Raw genomic sequence first — 12740 nt, 5'->3', positions numbered from 1 at the left:
AGTCCCTGGCAGTTTCTTTACCGGATGTGTTTAAATAACCGAACCCGCACAAATGCACCACCCCACTAACCACCTCTGAGGCCCAAGAGGCCACCGCTGCCGCCTCGCTGGCTTCTCCAGGGACATCCTGGGAATTGTAGTCCAGCCGCTGGGCTGCGCTGAACTACCTTTCCCATGGTGCCCTGCGGATCGGGCAATATCAACATTCTTTTCCAAAACTCTCTCTGCTCTGAGACCCCGGGATTCTCCGCTCCCCTTCTGTCTCATGACCCCTTCCCCTCTATCGTGACAGCGGCAGCCGCAGTAGGACCCGGGCCAGTCTCCGTGTAGCCGAGCCACCGAGCCGCTGCGACAGGCACTTCCGGCGGCGGTTCACTTCCTGGTTGGGTGGATGGAGCCGGGCGGGAGCGCGCGCGGGGGAGGGGCGGCGGGTCAGTCTCCGCCGGGCGCTCGGGGGATCAGCTGGCCGGCGGGCGGGTGCCCAACGTGGCCCCGGCTCTCGCTGCAGCGCCGCCTCCATTCCCCGACGCAGGCCGCCCGGCAGCCGTGACAATGTCGCGGGGCTGGTAGCTGGGCGCCCGCCGTCGAACCATCTCAAGTGGGTGCCGCCGGGATGCTGCCTCGCGGGGCGGCGGGGAGACCAGGGAGAAGGGGGGCCAGTGCCTGGCTGAGTCGGCGCTGCTTCGGGCGGCCCGAATTCCTCCTTTTTTTTCCCAGCCCCGGGCACAGGGTCTCGGGTTTGGGAGCCGGGGACGCGTTTTTAGCTCCAGGGTTTTTCTCCTTAAGAAAATTCTTGAAACGTTTCCCCAGGATGATGGCTTTTGCTGCCCCTAGGATTCAGCAGTTGAATTTTTAAGTGTGTTACTGATTCATCCTCTCTCTCTTCCTCTGTCATCACAGGTTTAAACTTATAGGAATCGCTCTTCTGAGGAGGAGGGGACCGCCCCGCCACTGACACGCGTATTCCTATAGGCATCCTCCCTCAGCCCCCACCCCCACGGCCGGATTCGGGTGGCTCCTCTCGGAGCTGAAATCCGAGAAGAAATCCTTGGATCTCTTGTTTTCTTAAAAGAAAAAAAATCTAGAAGCTGTCGGTGTTTTGCTTTACTGCTTCCTATTCGCAAGATGAAGAAGTTTTTCGACTCCCGGCGAGAGCAGGGCAGCTCTGGCCTGGGCTCCGGCTCCAGCGGAGGTGGGGGCAGCACCTCGGGCCTGGGCAGTGGCTACATCGGAAGGGTCTTTGGCATTGGGCGACAGCAGGTCACTGTGGACGAGGTGTTGGCGGAAGGTACGGTGGGACTAAGCGCGCCGTAGATATCTTGGGCTGATGCAGCAGGATTCTGGTTTCTAGTTGTTGAATGTATGAATGGATTTTGACCAGTCTCCCTTCCCCATTCCCTTGCCTGGTGAATCATTGCCCTTGAGAAATTTAAAACTGAGATTTGAGAGTGACAGTGTTTATGGGGCTGGGGGAGGTTGCATGACATTGTTCTCCTCAGTGGCCTTTTCATTTATTTTTGAAAAACATTGGCAAACCAAATCTTGTGTGTCTCACTGAAATATGAGGATCAGATGAGAAAACCTGTGTGTGAAAGTGTAAAGCTTCACATCAGATGTAGGGTGGTGGGCTTGTCATCCTACTAAAACTTGAAATAATTGATGTGTTGGTTGAGGAGGGGTTCCTCCTCCTTTTTCTTCTACCTAACTTTCCCACTGCTATGAGCAGGCATTGGAAGGGAGAGAGGATTTTCAGAGAATGGTAATGTTTTTCTAAGAGCTAAGGCTCTTGGTGGATTTGACAAGGTTTCCTGACCCAACTATTAATCAGGTCCCCAGGATGTAGCTAAGATAACAGAAATTACATGAAGTGAATGCGGTTATTTTGAAATCAGTCCGTAGGCCCCTCTTCCTTCTGTTTTAGTGTTGTTGTTTATGTCAAAAGAATTATTGAGAGTGGCATCTGATTTTTGCTTTTCTTCTACTGGAGATGTTATTTACATCTGCTGGGTTTGCTGTGTAAATTCCATATCTATATCTAAATCTTTATCTTTATTTCCCAGGCCTTCTGGAAATCTTTGCATGTCTCTTTGAGTAACCTTAACCTCGACCTTCATAATTATGCCAGACGTATACTTTTTACCGCCCATTGCCTGCCTAGTATGCTTTTATTTTTAATAAAAGCAGCAATTTCCTTGGCATGAAGCTATTCAAACTAATTGGATAGGGCCAACCTGCTGTAGGTTGTGTTATCTGCTGAGAGGGGATGGGGGAAGATGGAGGCCTTTATTACTGCAGCATGGTGGTGGTGGGGGACCTGTTTATTAACTGGGGAAGGGCCTTTTTGCAAGCTAAGCTTGAAGCAAGAGTTCCAACCTGGGCCTGGGAAATGCCTGTCATGGTGAGTGTTGCAGGCGGGTGGGTAGGGAGGAAGAAGCTGTGTTTGGCTCTCAGCTTGTCTAAGCAGTGGATTCAGCTGGGCCCAGTTTTCTGGGGTTATGGCTGAAGCCTTTACTTTTAAAACACTGTTTTAAAAAAGGTCTGACAACATCCTTGTGAAATTGTTGCTCTTTTCCATTTTTAGTGCTGCTCTAGCTGGACTTAATCTGGGGCCTGAGTCACTGTCCCTCTGGATCTTTCTTTGTGGTCTTTGGTGCAGGATGGGAGATGCTTTTGTGCCAGCTGCCAGATCTGCACCCTTGAGTCTGATCTGCCTCTTTCATCCTTGTGCCAAAGCCCTTGACTGCAGTGGGATGGAGGAAAGGAGGAGTATGTGAAAGATAAATTGGGAGAAATGATGGGGTGCAGAGCTCTTTCCTTCTCTCAGAATGGCCTCTGCTGACCCAGGGTCATTTTGTTCACCTCAGATATTGTCTCATTGTAGATGGTGCTACCCTAAGTGGTACCTGTTCTCAGAGTCTGAGTGATGGGAAAGAGAAAAGGCAAAGTTGGTCTTTGTTGTCTAGACTGCCCTCTTCCCCAGAAAATCATGCGTTATATTTTTAAGTAGAACTTAGGGCTTGCAGTTCTGCATTCATTCATTCATTCATTCATTCGGCAAATGCTTAAGGAGTGTCTATGATGTGCCAGGCACTGTACTAGGTTCTGGGGATATGATAACAGAACTAGATGCCGCAGTTTACAAACTACTTTGAGAGATGGAAAATAGCCAGTTATAATGAATGCTATGTGCTTCAAGAAAAACTTAGAGTGGCCCCCACTTTTAGAGAGCCAAGAATTGGCTTTTTTAGGGAGTAACTGACTAAAGAATGAGTAGGAGTTATCCAGGTGTGGTGACATCATGGACAAAGACTCAAAGTAACAAGAGAGTCTCATGTAAAACCAGTTCTGGCAATGTTGCCCTCTTTATATTCTTTGACTAGACTTGAGTTTGAATTTGTGGCTCTCAGATGTATGTGGCTATAAAGGAGCCAGTATACAAAGAATTTGTGTGGCACCTACCAAGTACAAATGCACCACTAGGTTATGAGAGAGATTTAGGGAGATCTAAAGTGTAATGTGTGCCTTTAAGGAGCTGTGAGTGAATTTGGGAATATAAAGCAAACATTCACACATACAATAGCGTGTTTACTAGCATTGTAGAGTCAGGCATATCTAGGTTCAAATTCTGGATTTGTTCTTTTCTAGCCGTGAAACCTTAGATAAGACATTTTAAACCTCTCTCGAATCTCTGTTTTCCTGTGGGCAGTTTTAACACATGGAGCCTGGATCAGGAGCATTAGCATTACCTGGGAGCTTGTAGGAAATGCAAATTCTCAGGCCCACTCCATAAACCATGGGTATAGGGCTTTTACAAGTTCCTGGAGCGATTCTGATGAAAGCTAAATTTTGATAACCACTGCCCTATGGAGTGGTCTTGAAGATTATATGAGGCAATGTATGTAAATTATTTACCTTTTTTTTCCAGGTGTTCAATAAATGGTACCCTCTATTTACCAGTAACATTACATCATATATATAGTTAAGGGGGCGTGGAGGTGGCAATGTGAAGGCTGGTTTGGCCATAGCATTCATTATGAATTTTTTCTCCCCATTGTGGGTGGACAGAGTCAGATGTTCTTTGCAGAGAGGTCTCACCAGCTCTTTAAAGGGTCAGCAGATGTTTTGGGTAGACATACTCCTTCCTGGACCCTCTTCTGTTTGAGGTGTCAGGTGCTGACCTGGCCACCAGTCCCAGGCAGAATTGTCTGAGGTTGATGAAGTTGTGCATCTAGTAGTGTCCAGGGCCATGGTCAGGCAGTTCAGGGAGGTATGGTGTGATGGGCTTCAAGGCCCTTATTATCATCACATCCCACTGATCATCCCTTTTTTCCTAATGTGGGTGGGTACTGGTCTATGCTTTATAGTGAGGAATTGCAGGCACCCCAAGGAGGAGGTTAGGAGGAAGACAGAATGCCTGGGCTGCCTTCTCTCCATCAGCAGCGTCAACCCTGCTTGCCTAGTTGCACTAACTAGTCTAGTGGGGGCTTGTTTGTCTTGGGGAAATGAAAACTCTAAGTCATGAGTTCAGAGGGATTTGGCTGTCTCTAGACTGGGTGCTGAGGAGGATATTTTCTCTCTAGCTTCCTCAGCAAAGATGCCACAGCGAGATGCTAGATCATGTCTGATGTAATGTGCATGTGATGTCAAGGGAAGATTTGGTTTAAGCTTCCAGAATGAGCTCAATAGGAAAATTGGAGCAATGCTTAAAGAAGGACAGAGAATTTGTGCTTTTATCATAGCTCCTTAGCTATATGAGGCCTTATATCTCAGCTTTAAACCATTAATAAATGTCTGTTGACTACCTGCTGTGTCCAAGACAACATTTCAGAACTGCTTCAGTTTTATATAAGATAGACAAGGTGGCCCTTCAGAACAGTTTCTCACCTACACTAAAGGAATCCAGGTCTAGAGCTAAAGAGAACTAGTGAGGAAGTCTCCAAATCAGTAAACTTTGTCACTTTCTTCTACCTACAGCACTAGGTAGCGAGGTTAAAATTTTTTTTTCTTTTTTCTTTATTGATTTCTAGAGAGAGGAAGGGAGAGGGAGAGAGAGATAGAAACATCGATAAGAGAGGACATCAACTGGTTGCCCCCTGCATGCCCCCCAGTGGGGACCAGGCCCACAACCTGTGCATGTGCCCCGATCCAGAATCGAACTGGCGATCCCTGGTGGACGGCTTGACACTCAGCCACTAAGCCACACTGGCCGGCTGCAGGGTAGCGAGGTTTAAAAATGTGTGCGAAACCTCTGGCGGGTTTGGCTCAGCGGGTAGAGCATTGGCCCATAGACCAAAGAGTCTCAGGTTTGATTCCAGTCAAGAGCACATACCCCAGTTGCTGTTTGGTCCCTGGCCCTGGTTGGGGTTGTGTGGGAGGCAACCGATCTCTCTCTTTCTCTCTCTCTCTCTCCCTCTCCCCCCCTTCCTTCTCTCCCTCCTACTCTATTTATCGGAAGATAAATGGAAGAATATCCTTGGGTGAGGATTAAAAAAAACAGTGTGTGAAACCACCTTAAAAAATCAAATATAGCTCTGGCTGGTTTGGTTCAGTGGTTAGAGCGTTGTCCCGTGGACCAGAGATGCCCTGGTTTGGTTCCCACTAAGGGCACCTACCTCGGTTGCAGTTTGTCCCCAGCCCTGGTTGGGGTTGTGTGGGTGGCAGCCACTTGTGTGTCTCTCTCATGTCGATGTTTCTCTCTCTCTCTTCCTCTCTCCCTCCTGCTCTATCTGAAAATAAATGCAAAAAAAAAAATCAAATATAGCCCTGACTGGTTTGGTTCAGTGGTTAGAGCGTCGGCCTGCGGACAGGAGAGTCCTGGGTTTGGTTCCTGCTAAGGGCATGTACCTTGGCTGCAGTTTATCCCAGGCCCTGGTTGGGGTTGTGTGGGTGGCAGCTACTTGATGTGTCTCTCTCACGTCGATGTTTCTCTCTCACGTCGATGTTTCTCTCTCTGTCTTCCTCCCTCTCTCCCTCCCACTCTATCTGAAGATAAATGTAAAAATGTCCTCGGGTGAGGATAAAAAAAATAAATAAAATATACATATATGACATATAATTATAACATGCCGATGGTATCAATATATTGCATGCGTGTATTCATTTAATGTACGTTCATTAGTGCCTTCTTTGTGACAGGCACTATATTAAGGTTCCAGAGTTACATGATGAATGGGACTTGGACCCAGATCTTCAGGAACTCACAGACCAACAGATAATCCTAAGATAAGTGTTCAGCACTTAGCATGGCCCTTGATGTCTGTTAGGTGGTAAAAAGACGATAAGAGATGATAAAGAGAAAGGGCTTATAGGTGAGGGTTTTATAGATGAAGTGTGCTTTGAACATGGGAATTGACCAGCAGATGTTCCAGTTGAGAGTTATCTGAGGTCTTGCAAGCAGAGTGAATAGCATATGCAAAAGTGTGAAGTGGTGATGGTATGAGTTCCAGGAATACTGACTAGTCTAGTGTTAAACCACTTTGGTTAGTACAAGTTACTCTTCCAGAATCAAGGAAAGAACATGGAATGGTAGAAGGAAATTTTTTTTACAATTTCCCTGGCTTTGCTTCCTTCTTGCTTTCTTCAGTAGCCCTGAGCCTTTTGAGTTACTATTGAATAAATATCCAGTATGCACTGCTCCTCTCTGGGCCTCACCTAATTGTAGGGCAAGGGAGTAGCTAGTGTCTGAGGAAGGAGTGGTTCTGAAGGTTCAAAGAGAAGCAGAAGGTTGAAGCAGAGGCAGGTCAGGAGTAAGATGGCCACTGTTTCAGAAAGGAGTTGTCAGGGGAGATAATGAAGATGTTTGACCAGAGCAGAAGGTAGGTTGGAGAGAAAGGAAAAGGAGACAAGGTTATGGAGAGTTTTAGTGCCAGGCAGAGAGGTTAGTAATAAGCTCCTGAGGTCTTCTCTTGACGCAAACACCAATTTGGTCCCTCCCACTTCAGATGTCTTTGCCTGCTTGGAAGTCTGGTTTTTTAGTGGCAACTGCAGATTTTCAGGGGGTGGTCTGTGAATGGTTTCTTCTTCCTGGCTTTAGGCATGATGGCAGTTATAGCTTTACTAAATATAGTCAAATCTAGAATACAGAAGTGAAATCCAGAATAAATAATTGCATGGTCAGAGCCTTTCCTTTGGTCTTTCTAACAAAGTTATGCTCATTTAATGAGAGATAAGAGAGAAACAGTTTCACATGGGTTTTGAGTGGGAGTGTATGGGGGAGGTATATTCTCATACCTCATTAGCTAAAACTGCACAGAGTACACAGGAAAAGCTTGATAAAGATTAATAAAGTACATATGAAAAAATATTACTGCAGTATTTAACTTACAGAATTTGAAAGTTGACACTTCAGAAAGGGGACTAACACTACCATCTGCCTTTGTCTTGTCTTCTTCAAAGTATAAGTATTTAAGAAATTGCCCTGGCCGGTTTGGCTCAGTGATTAGAGCGTTGGCCTGCGGTCCGGAGAGAACCGGGTTCAGTTCCCGCTAAGGGCATGTACCTCGGTTGCAGTTTGTCCCCGGCCCGGGTTGGTCGTGCGGGTGGCAGCCACTCGATGTGTCTCTTTCACGTCGATGTTTCTCTCTCTCTCTCTCTCTCTCTCTCTCTCTCTCTCTCTTCCTCTCTCTCCCTCCCACTCTATCTGTACAAAAAATGGAAAAATGTCCTCAGGTGAGGATAAAAAATAAAAAAAAAGAAAGAAATATTTACATCTGCATCTGAAAGAGCCAAACAATGATAATAATAGAATTGATATTGTCTATTAAGTAAGATCTAACACTTTGAAGTAGCAAAGAGTAGCTTTCAGGTTACTTTTCTGGAGCCATTTTTTGGTGCAGTGGAAAGAACACTGCAGTATAAATTGGGAGATCAAAGTTTGATGGTTCATTCATTGCCATATTTGGTTACTGTTATTGAGCACTCACTATGTGCTGGACATCATGAAATGATAAATAGGACATTGCTCTGCCTTAAGCTCACAGTTGTGGAACTTCAGACACATGAGCAAATAGAGCTCTAAGGATGTAAAAGGCCTAGGAGAATAGACGTGAGGGAGCAATTAATGTTATGGGATGAGGAGTAGTCAGGGAAAGCTAAACAAATGTGATATTTGATGTATGTCTTCAAAAATAAGAAGTTATTACTAAGTGGACAAGGTAGAGAGAACATTCTAGGCAGAGAATAACGTGGCCAAAGACATAAAAGCAGAAAGTGCTGGGAGCTGTATGTTTTGAGATAGCAGTTATCTGTTACTGATCTAGGGCTGTGCTGTCCAGTAAAGTAGTCATGAGCCACCAATAGCTATTGTAATTTTAAATGATCTTGCCATGGCAAATAGAGAATAGAAGACTTGACTCCTGCCCTCCTAGTTGACATGTTGACCAACACACAAGAAATAAGGGCACCTTACAAGATAATAGGTATTGAAATGCTGGAGTGTGTGGTGCAATATAAAATTCTGGAAGGGTTGAGGGAAAGGAGATCAGTGAGGACTGAAATAGTTAGGAAATATTTTGTGAAGGTGGAGTGTTCTTAACAATTTTAAGACTCCCTTCTTTGAGGAACCTTGTTTTAGGGAACATATCGAGTTCAGCACGTTTGTATAGGTTATATTAGTAAAGTTGAAGTAAGTATTGCAACATCTTTGGTCTCTTTTGAGGAACAAAATTGCCTTCATAAATAAATCATATGTTCTGTGTTTATACCTAGAGCAATAAAGCCTTTTCATCCTATGTGATTTTAAGTTACTCAGGAATAGTGAATGTTAGCACATTAAGGCAGCACTGGCTGCAGCATTTTGTGTCTACTTTCTCCCTCCATTATTATCTTTGTTATTGTTAGTCTGTTATCTTTATTATTATTTAGCCTATTATGTATACTTTAAACAACCTCTGTTGAGTTACAGACAATTGTTAGGAAAGAGGAGTCCTATGAGTGAGACTTCCACCTTGGCAGAGGGCAGGTTCCTCAAGTTGGAATAAAGTTGAAAGAGTAAAAATTTGGAATTTTGTTTGAGGTCTGCTGAGGACTGAATGAGCTTGAGCTGGTCAGTTTTCTCCTTGGGCTTGGGTTAACCTTAGCAGACAATGGATGGCAATGCCAATTGAAGCTTTGTTATTTATGATTTCTGAAGAGCCCAAGAGATTATTGGATGAAAGAGTTCATGTCATTCCTATATTATAATAGAAGACCAAGCATAGCATTGATATTAAATTATCATTTGTAATTAAAATGATCTTCAATGATGATGCCTTTCATCAAGGACTTGAATCTTGGAGAGAGCAGTATAATACCATGCAATTTTTTTGTTGTCTGTTTTTAAGGATGCCTGCAGTTCTTGTGCTGGGACTTTTAGGATGAGAGAAAGACTATTGTGCCTCTGCTACTGAGCATGAATTTGAGAACAAAATGGAGACTTTATTACCCCTTGGGGATAGGAAGAAAGACGAGGGCTCAGGGCTCATCAGTTGGGCCCTTCCTAGAGGATTAGGACGTCCTGAGCTACATTTACAGAGGTGGCAGGATTCCTGCTTGTACTCTTGACTCATCATTTTTCCTGGCCAATCAATCTTGTTGGTTCAGGAAGTGCTGATTATCTTACAGGTGTGTTAGATGTATTTAATTTCCCATGTGGATAGCCTAACCTGTTCTTCAGACCTTTGTCCTCCACTATTTTTAGAAGTCTGGGAATCTCGGTGGTGATGGGGTGGACAGTGTTGGAATAAATAATTATATCTGGTCTTTTGACAATGGAAAAAGTCTTGGTTTGACCAGAAGGTGTAACTCAGTAATGATTGGGGAAAATCTGATATCCAGTACTGTTTTTCGTCCCCTATACCCCTGGAATAATGGGAGCACTATGATGTTCTTCTTCTGAGAAGACTTTCAAAGTTAGCAGCATGTGTGGTGGTTTAAAAGCATGAGAATTGGAGGTAGGCAGCTCTTGGGTTGAATCCTGGACCTGTCCCTGTGATGTTGGCAATTTACTAAAATATCCAGACTTCTCATTTCTAAAATACAAGAGTAAAAATGGTTGTAAGGATTAGATGAAATTAAGCAAAGCACTTAGCATTGTACCTAGCATATAGTTAGCAGTCTGTAAATGATAACTCTTAATGTTTGGGTGCATGAATTTTGTTATCAGGCATTATTTGTTTTGCTGTATGTATAAACTGGAGAAGCTAGAGTCTGATTGTCTGTCTACTTATCTGTCTATCTGTCTGTCTGTCCGTCCGTCCGTCCATCCATCCATCCATCCATCCATCCATCCATCCATCCATCCATCCATCCACAAAACCCGGAATGAGGAGAAGAGAGAGATAGATATTGTGGTTGATTTTCTTTTTTCCTGCTCGAAAGCCACCGTGTTAGGAAAATGTCCCCAACCTGTCATGTTGCTATTAGTTATCGTGGGTGTTTCTGCCCCTGAGGAATGCCTAACCCCAGCTGCCTATTCATCTTCAAATCCTGGTGCTCTAACAGGTCTTCTGCTTCATTCAGGCCTGTGTCCTCCTCATCTCCCATGTACCATGGATTTAGTTCTTTCCAGCGCTTTACTCATAGTGTTCCCTGCACCTGGAATACCTTCCCCTTCCCCACCCTACCTATCTTAATCCCCCCTAACTTTGTTCTACCTGATCACAGTACTCACCACACCTGCCAAAGTGATCCATTTCTCCTCCTGTCCTTTGGATGCCTATTATTCTTGCTGACTATGTTGGCTGTTTGGGCCCATAATCTCAAAGTTTTATTTTGCTATTTAGCTATTTCATTTGTATCTACTTTCTAGGGTTAGATAATTGGTTCTTAGGGGGCAGGGTGTAAACCTTAGGTTTATTTTGTATCCAAGTCAGGACTCAAAAATATGAACAATGCAACAGTGGGTACTGGAGAATAAATTAACTGAATGAATAATATAATAAATCAGTACTAATTCAGATTCACTAGCTAGACACTAATAACCAGACAGATTTGAAATCTATAGACTTCTCTTATTCCTATTTCAATAATATAAGAGATTTATGTTTGGGACCTTATTATAATGATAAGAACTATTGACTCTTCTAGGTTTTTGGTCCAGTTTAAAATGAAAAAAATTCAAAGTAAGTGGAATACCTTCCAGAAAACCATGTAACTTTCTCATTATTGATTGGATTCAATTATGAGTACCTAATACTATCAATCTCAAAAGTAGAGATACAAGGTATAAGTATCTTAACTATATAATGGAATTCTAAAACTATTTAAATGCTAAATTGTGAAGATGAAGATTATTAGGTCAGGTATCAAAAATTCAGATATTTTCTAGCTTGTGATGGTTGTTGACCTACAGTAAATTAGGGCAGTGATTCTCAACCTATATTTGGATTAGTGAGCATGAGAGCAGGAGATAGATAGGAGGGGAATATATAATTTGAAAAGCACAGATAAACTCCAGGTCCAGCCAGGAAAGGAGGGAACCTCAAAGAGAGTGGGGAGTGGAAGTATACCAGGACTGGGGACTGAACCACAACTGGGGTACGTGCCCTTGACCAGAATCAAACCTGCGACTCTGGTTGGTTCATGGGCTGACGTTCTAACTGCTGAGCCAAACCGTCCAGGGTGAGACTTTTATATTTATCAAGGAGGATATGGTTTTTAAAAGGTTCATAAGTATGGCTCTAGCAGCTCAGTTATAAATTGAGTCTAGAGAAGTGGTGTCTAAAATTGGTCACTGAATGTAGCTCTTAGACTATAGATAGGCACTGTTTCCCTCTGTTCTTGCTAATTTCAGAGAGAAGTGAAGAGAGGGATCAACAGTAAATTATGCCTGGTGGTTTGTCCTGTGAGCTCTGACCTTGTTGAAAGGTCAGCTCTGAGTGGCTCTCTGACCAATGATGAGAATTCACTTGAAAACAGTTACTTTTAGCCTGGCTGGTATGGCTCAGTGGTTGAGCATCTACCCATGTACCAAGAGGTCGCCGGTTTGATTCCCGGTCAGGGCACATGCCCAGGTTGTGGGCCAAATCCCCAGTGGGGGGCATGCAGGAGGCAGCCAGTTGATGTTCTCTCTCACTGGTGTTTCTCTCTCTCTCTCCCTCTTCCTTCTCTCTCTAAAATCAGTAAAGAAAAATTAAAAAAACAAACAAACATTGTTTCCTTCTCAGTGTCTTAGGCTTGGCTGGCCCCGTTGTCTGGGATGTTCTTCCTCCTCCTTTTTTCATGGCTGGATTCATCTTGCCATTCAGATCTCACTTAAATCTCACCCCAGAAAGGCCTTCCTTGACCATCCAATATAAGGAACCCATCATGTTTCGTTTTGCCAGGTAGCATGTCAACTGATTTTCTTGCTTATTGTTTATATCTCTCTTCTAGAATTTCATCTCTACAAAAGCAGAGATCTTGACTTACTTATTTATTGCTATATCCCCAGTGTCTAGTGTAGTGCCTACCATATTTGAGGAGTTCAGTGACAGGCAGGGATGGAGAGAGAGAGAGAAACATAGATGTGAGAGGGATACATTGGTTTCCTCCTGCACGACCCTGACTGGGGCTTGGGATCGAACCTGCAACCCAGATTCATGCCCTTGAATGAGAATTGAACCTGAGACCCTTTGGTCTGTGGGCTGACACTCTAACTGCTGAGCCAAACTGGCCAGCGCAGGAATTTATTATTTTTAATGGTGGAAGAGTGTTGAGTACATTAAGCAGAGAAGAGGAGATTAGCGATATAGTTTAGGGGGGAATTCTTGATGGAATAGTGC

The 12740-nt window shown here is 44.1% G+C and overlaps 1 protein-coding gene across 3 annotated transcripts in view; it reads left to right on the top strand.

The window, feature by feature from the left end:
• The first annotated feature begins 507 nt into the window (after window positions 1-507).
• AAK1 (AP2 associated kinase 1) overlaps window positions 508-12740 on the top strand; it is a 166863-nt gene continuing 154630 nt past the window's right edge. For 2 of the 3 annotated variants that reach the window (XM_036262702.1, XM_036262703.1), the window contains exons 1-2: window positions 508-598; window positions 901-1288. In XM_036262702.1, the coding sequence (XP_036118595.1) occupies window positions 1126-1288 (163 nt within the window). In that variant the 5' untranslated portion in view covers window positions 508-598; window positions 901-1125. Of the gene's footprint in view, window positions 599-652; window positions 1289-12740 lie in introns of those variants that run through there. The other variant, XM_036262704.1, reaches the window with a different exon arrangement.

Source organism: Molossus molossus, unplaced genomic scaffold, assembly GCF_014108415.1.
Source record: "Molossus molossus isolate mMolMol1 unplaced genomic scaffold, mMolMol1.p scaffold_m16_p_15, whole genome shotgun sequence".
Lineage (NCBI taxonomy): Eukaryota > Metazoa > Chordata > Mammalia > Chiroptera > Molossidae > Molossus > Molossus molossus.
The sequence above is the reverse complement of the archived record's forward strand: the minus strand, read 5'-3'. Positions and strand labels throughout refer to the sequence as shown.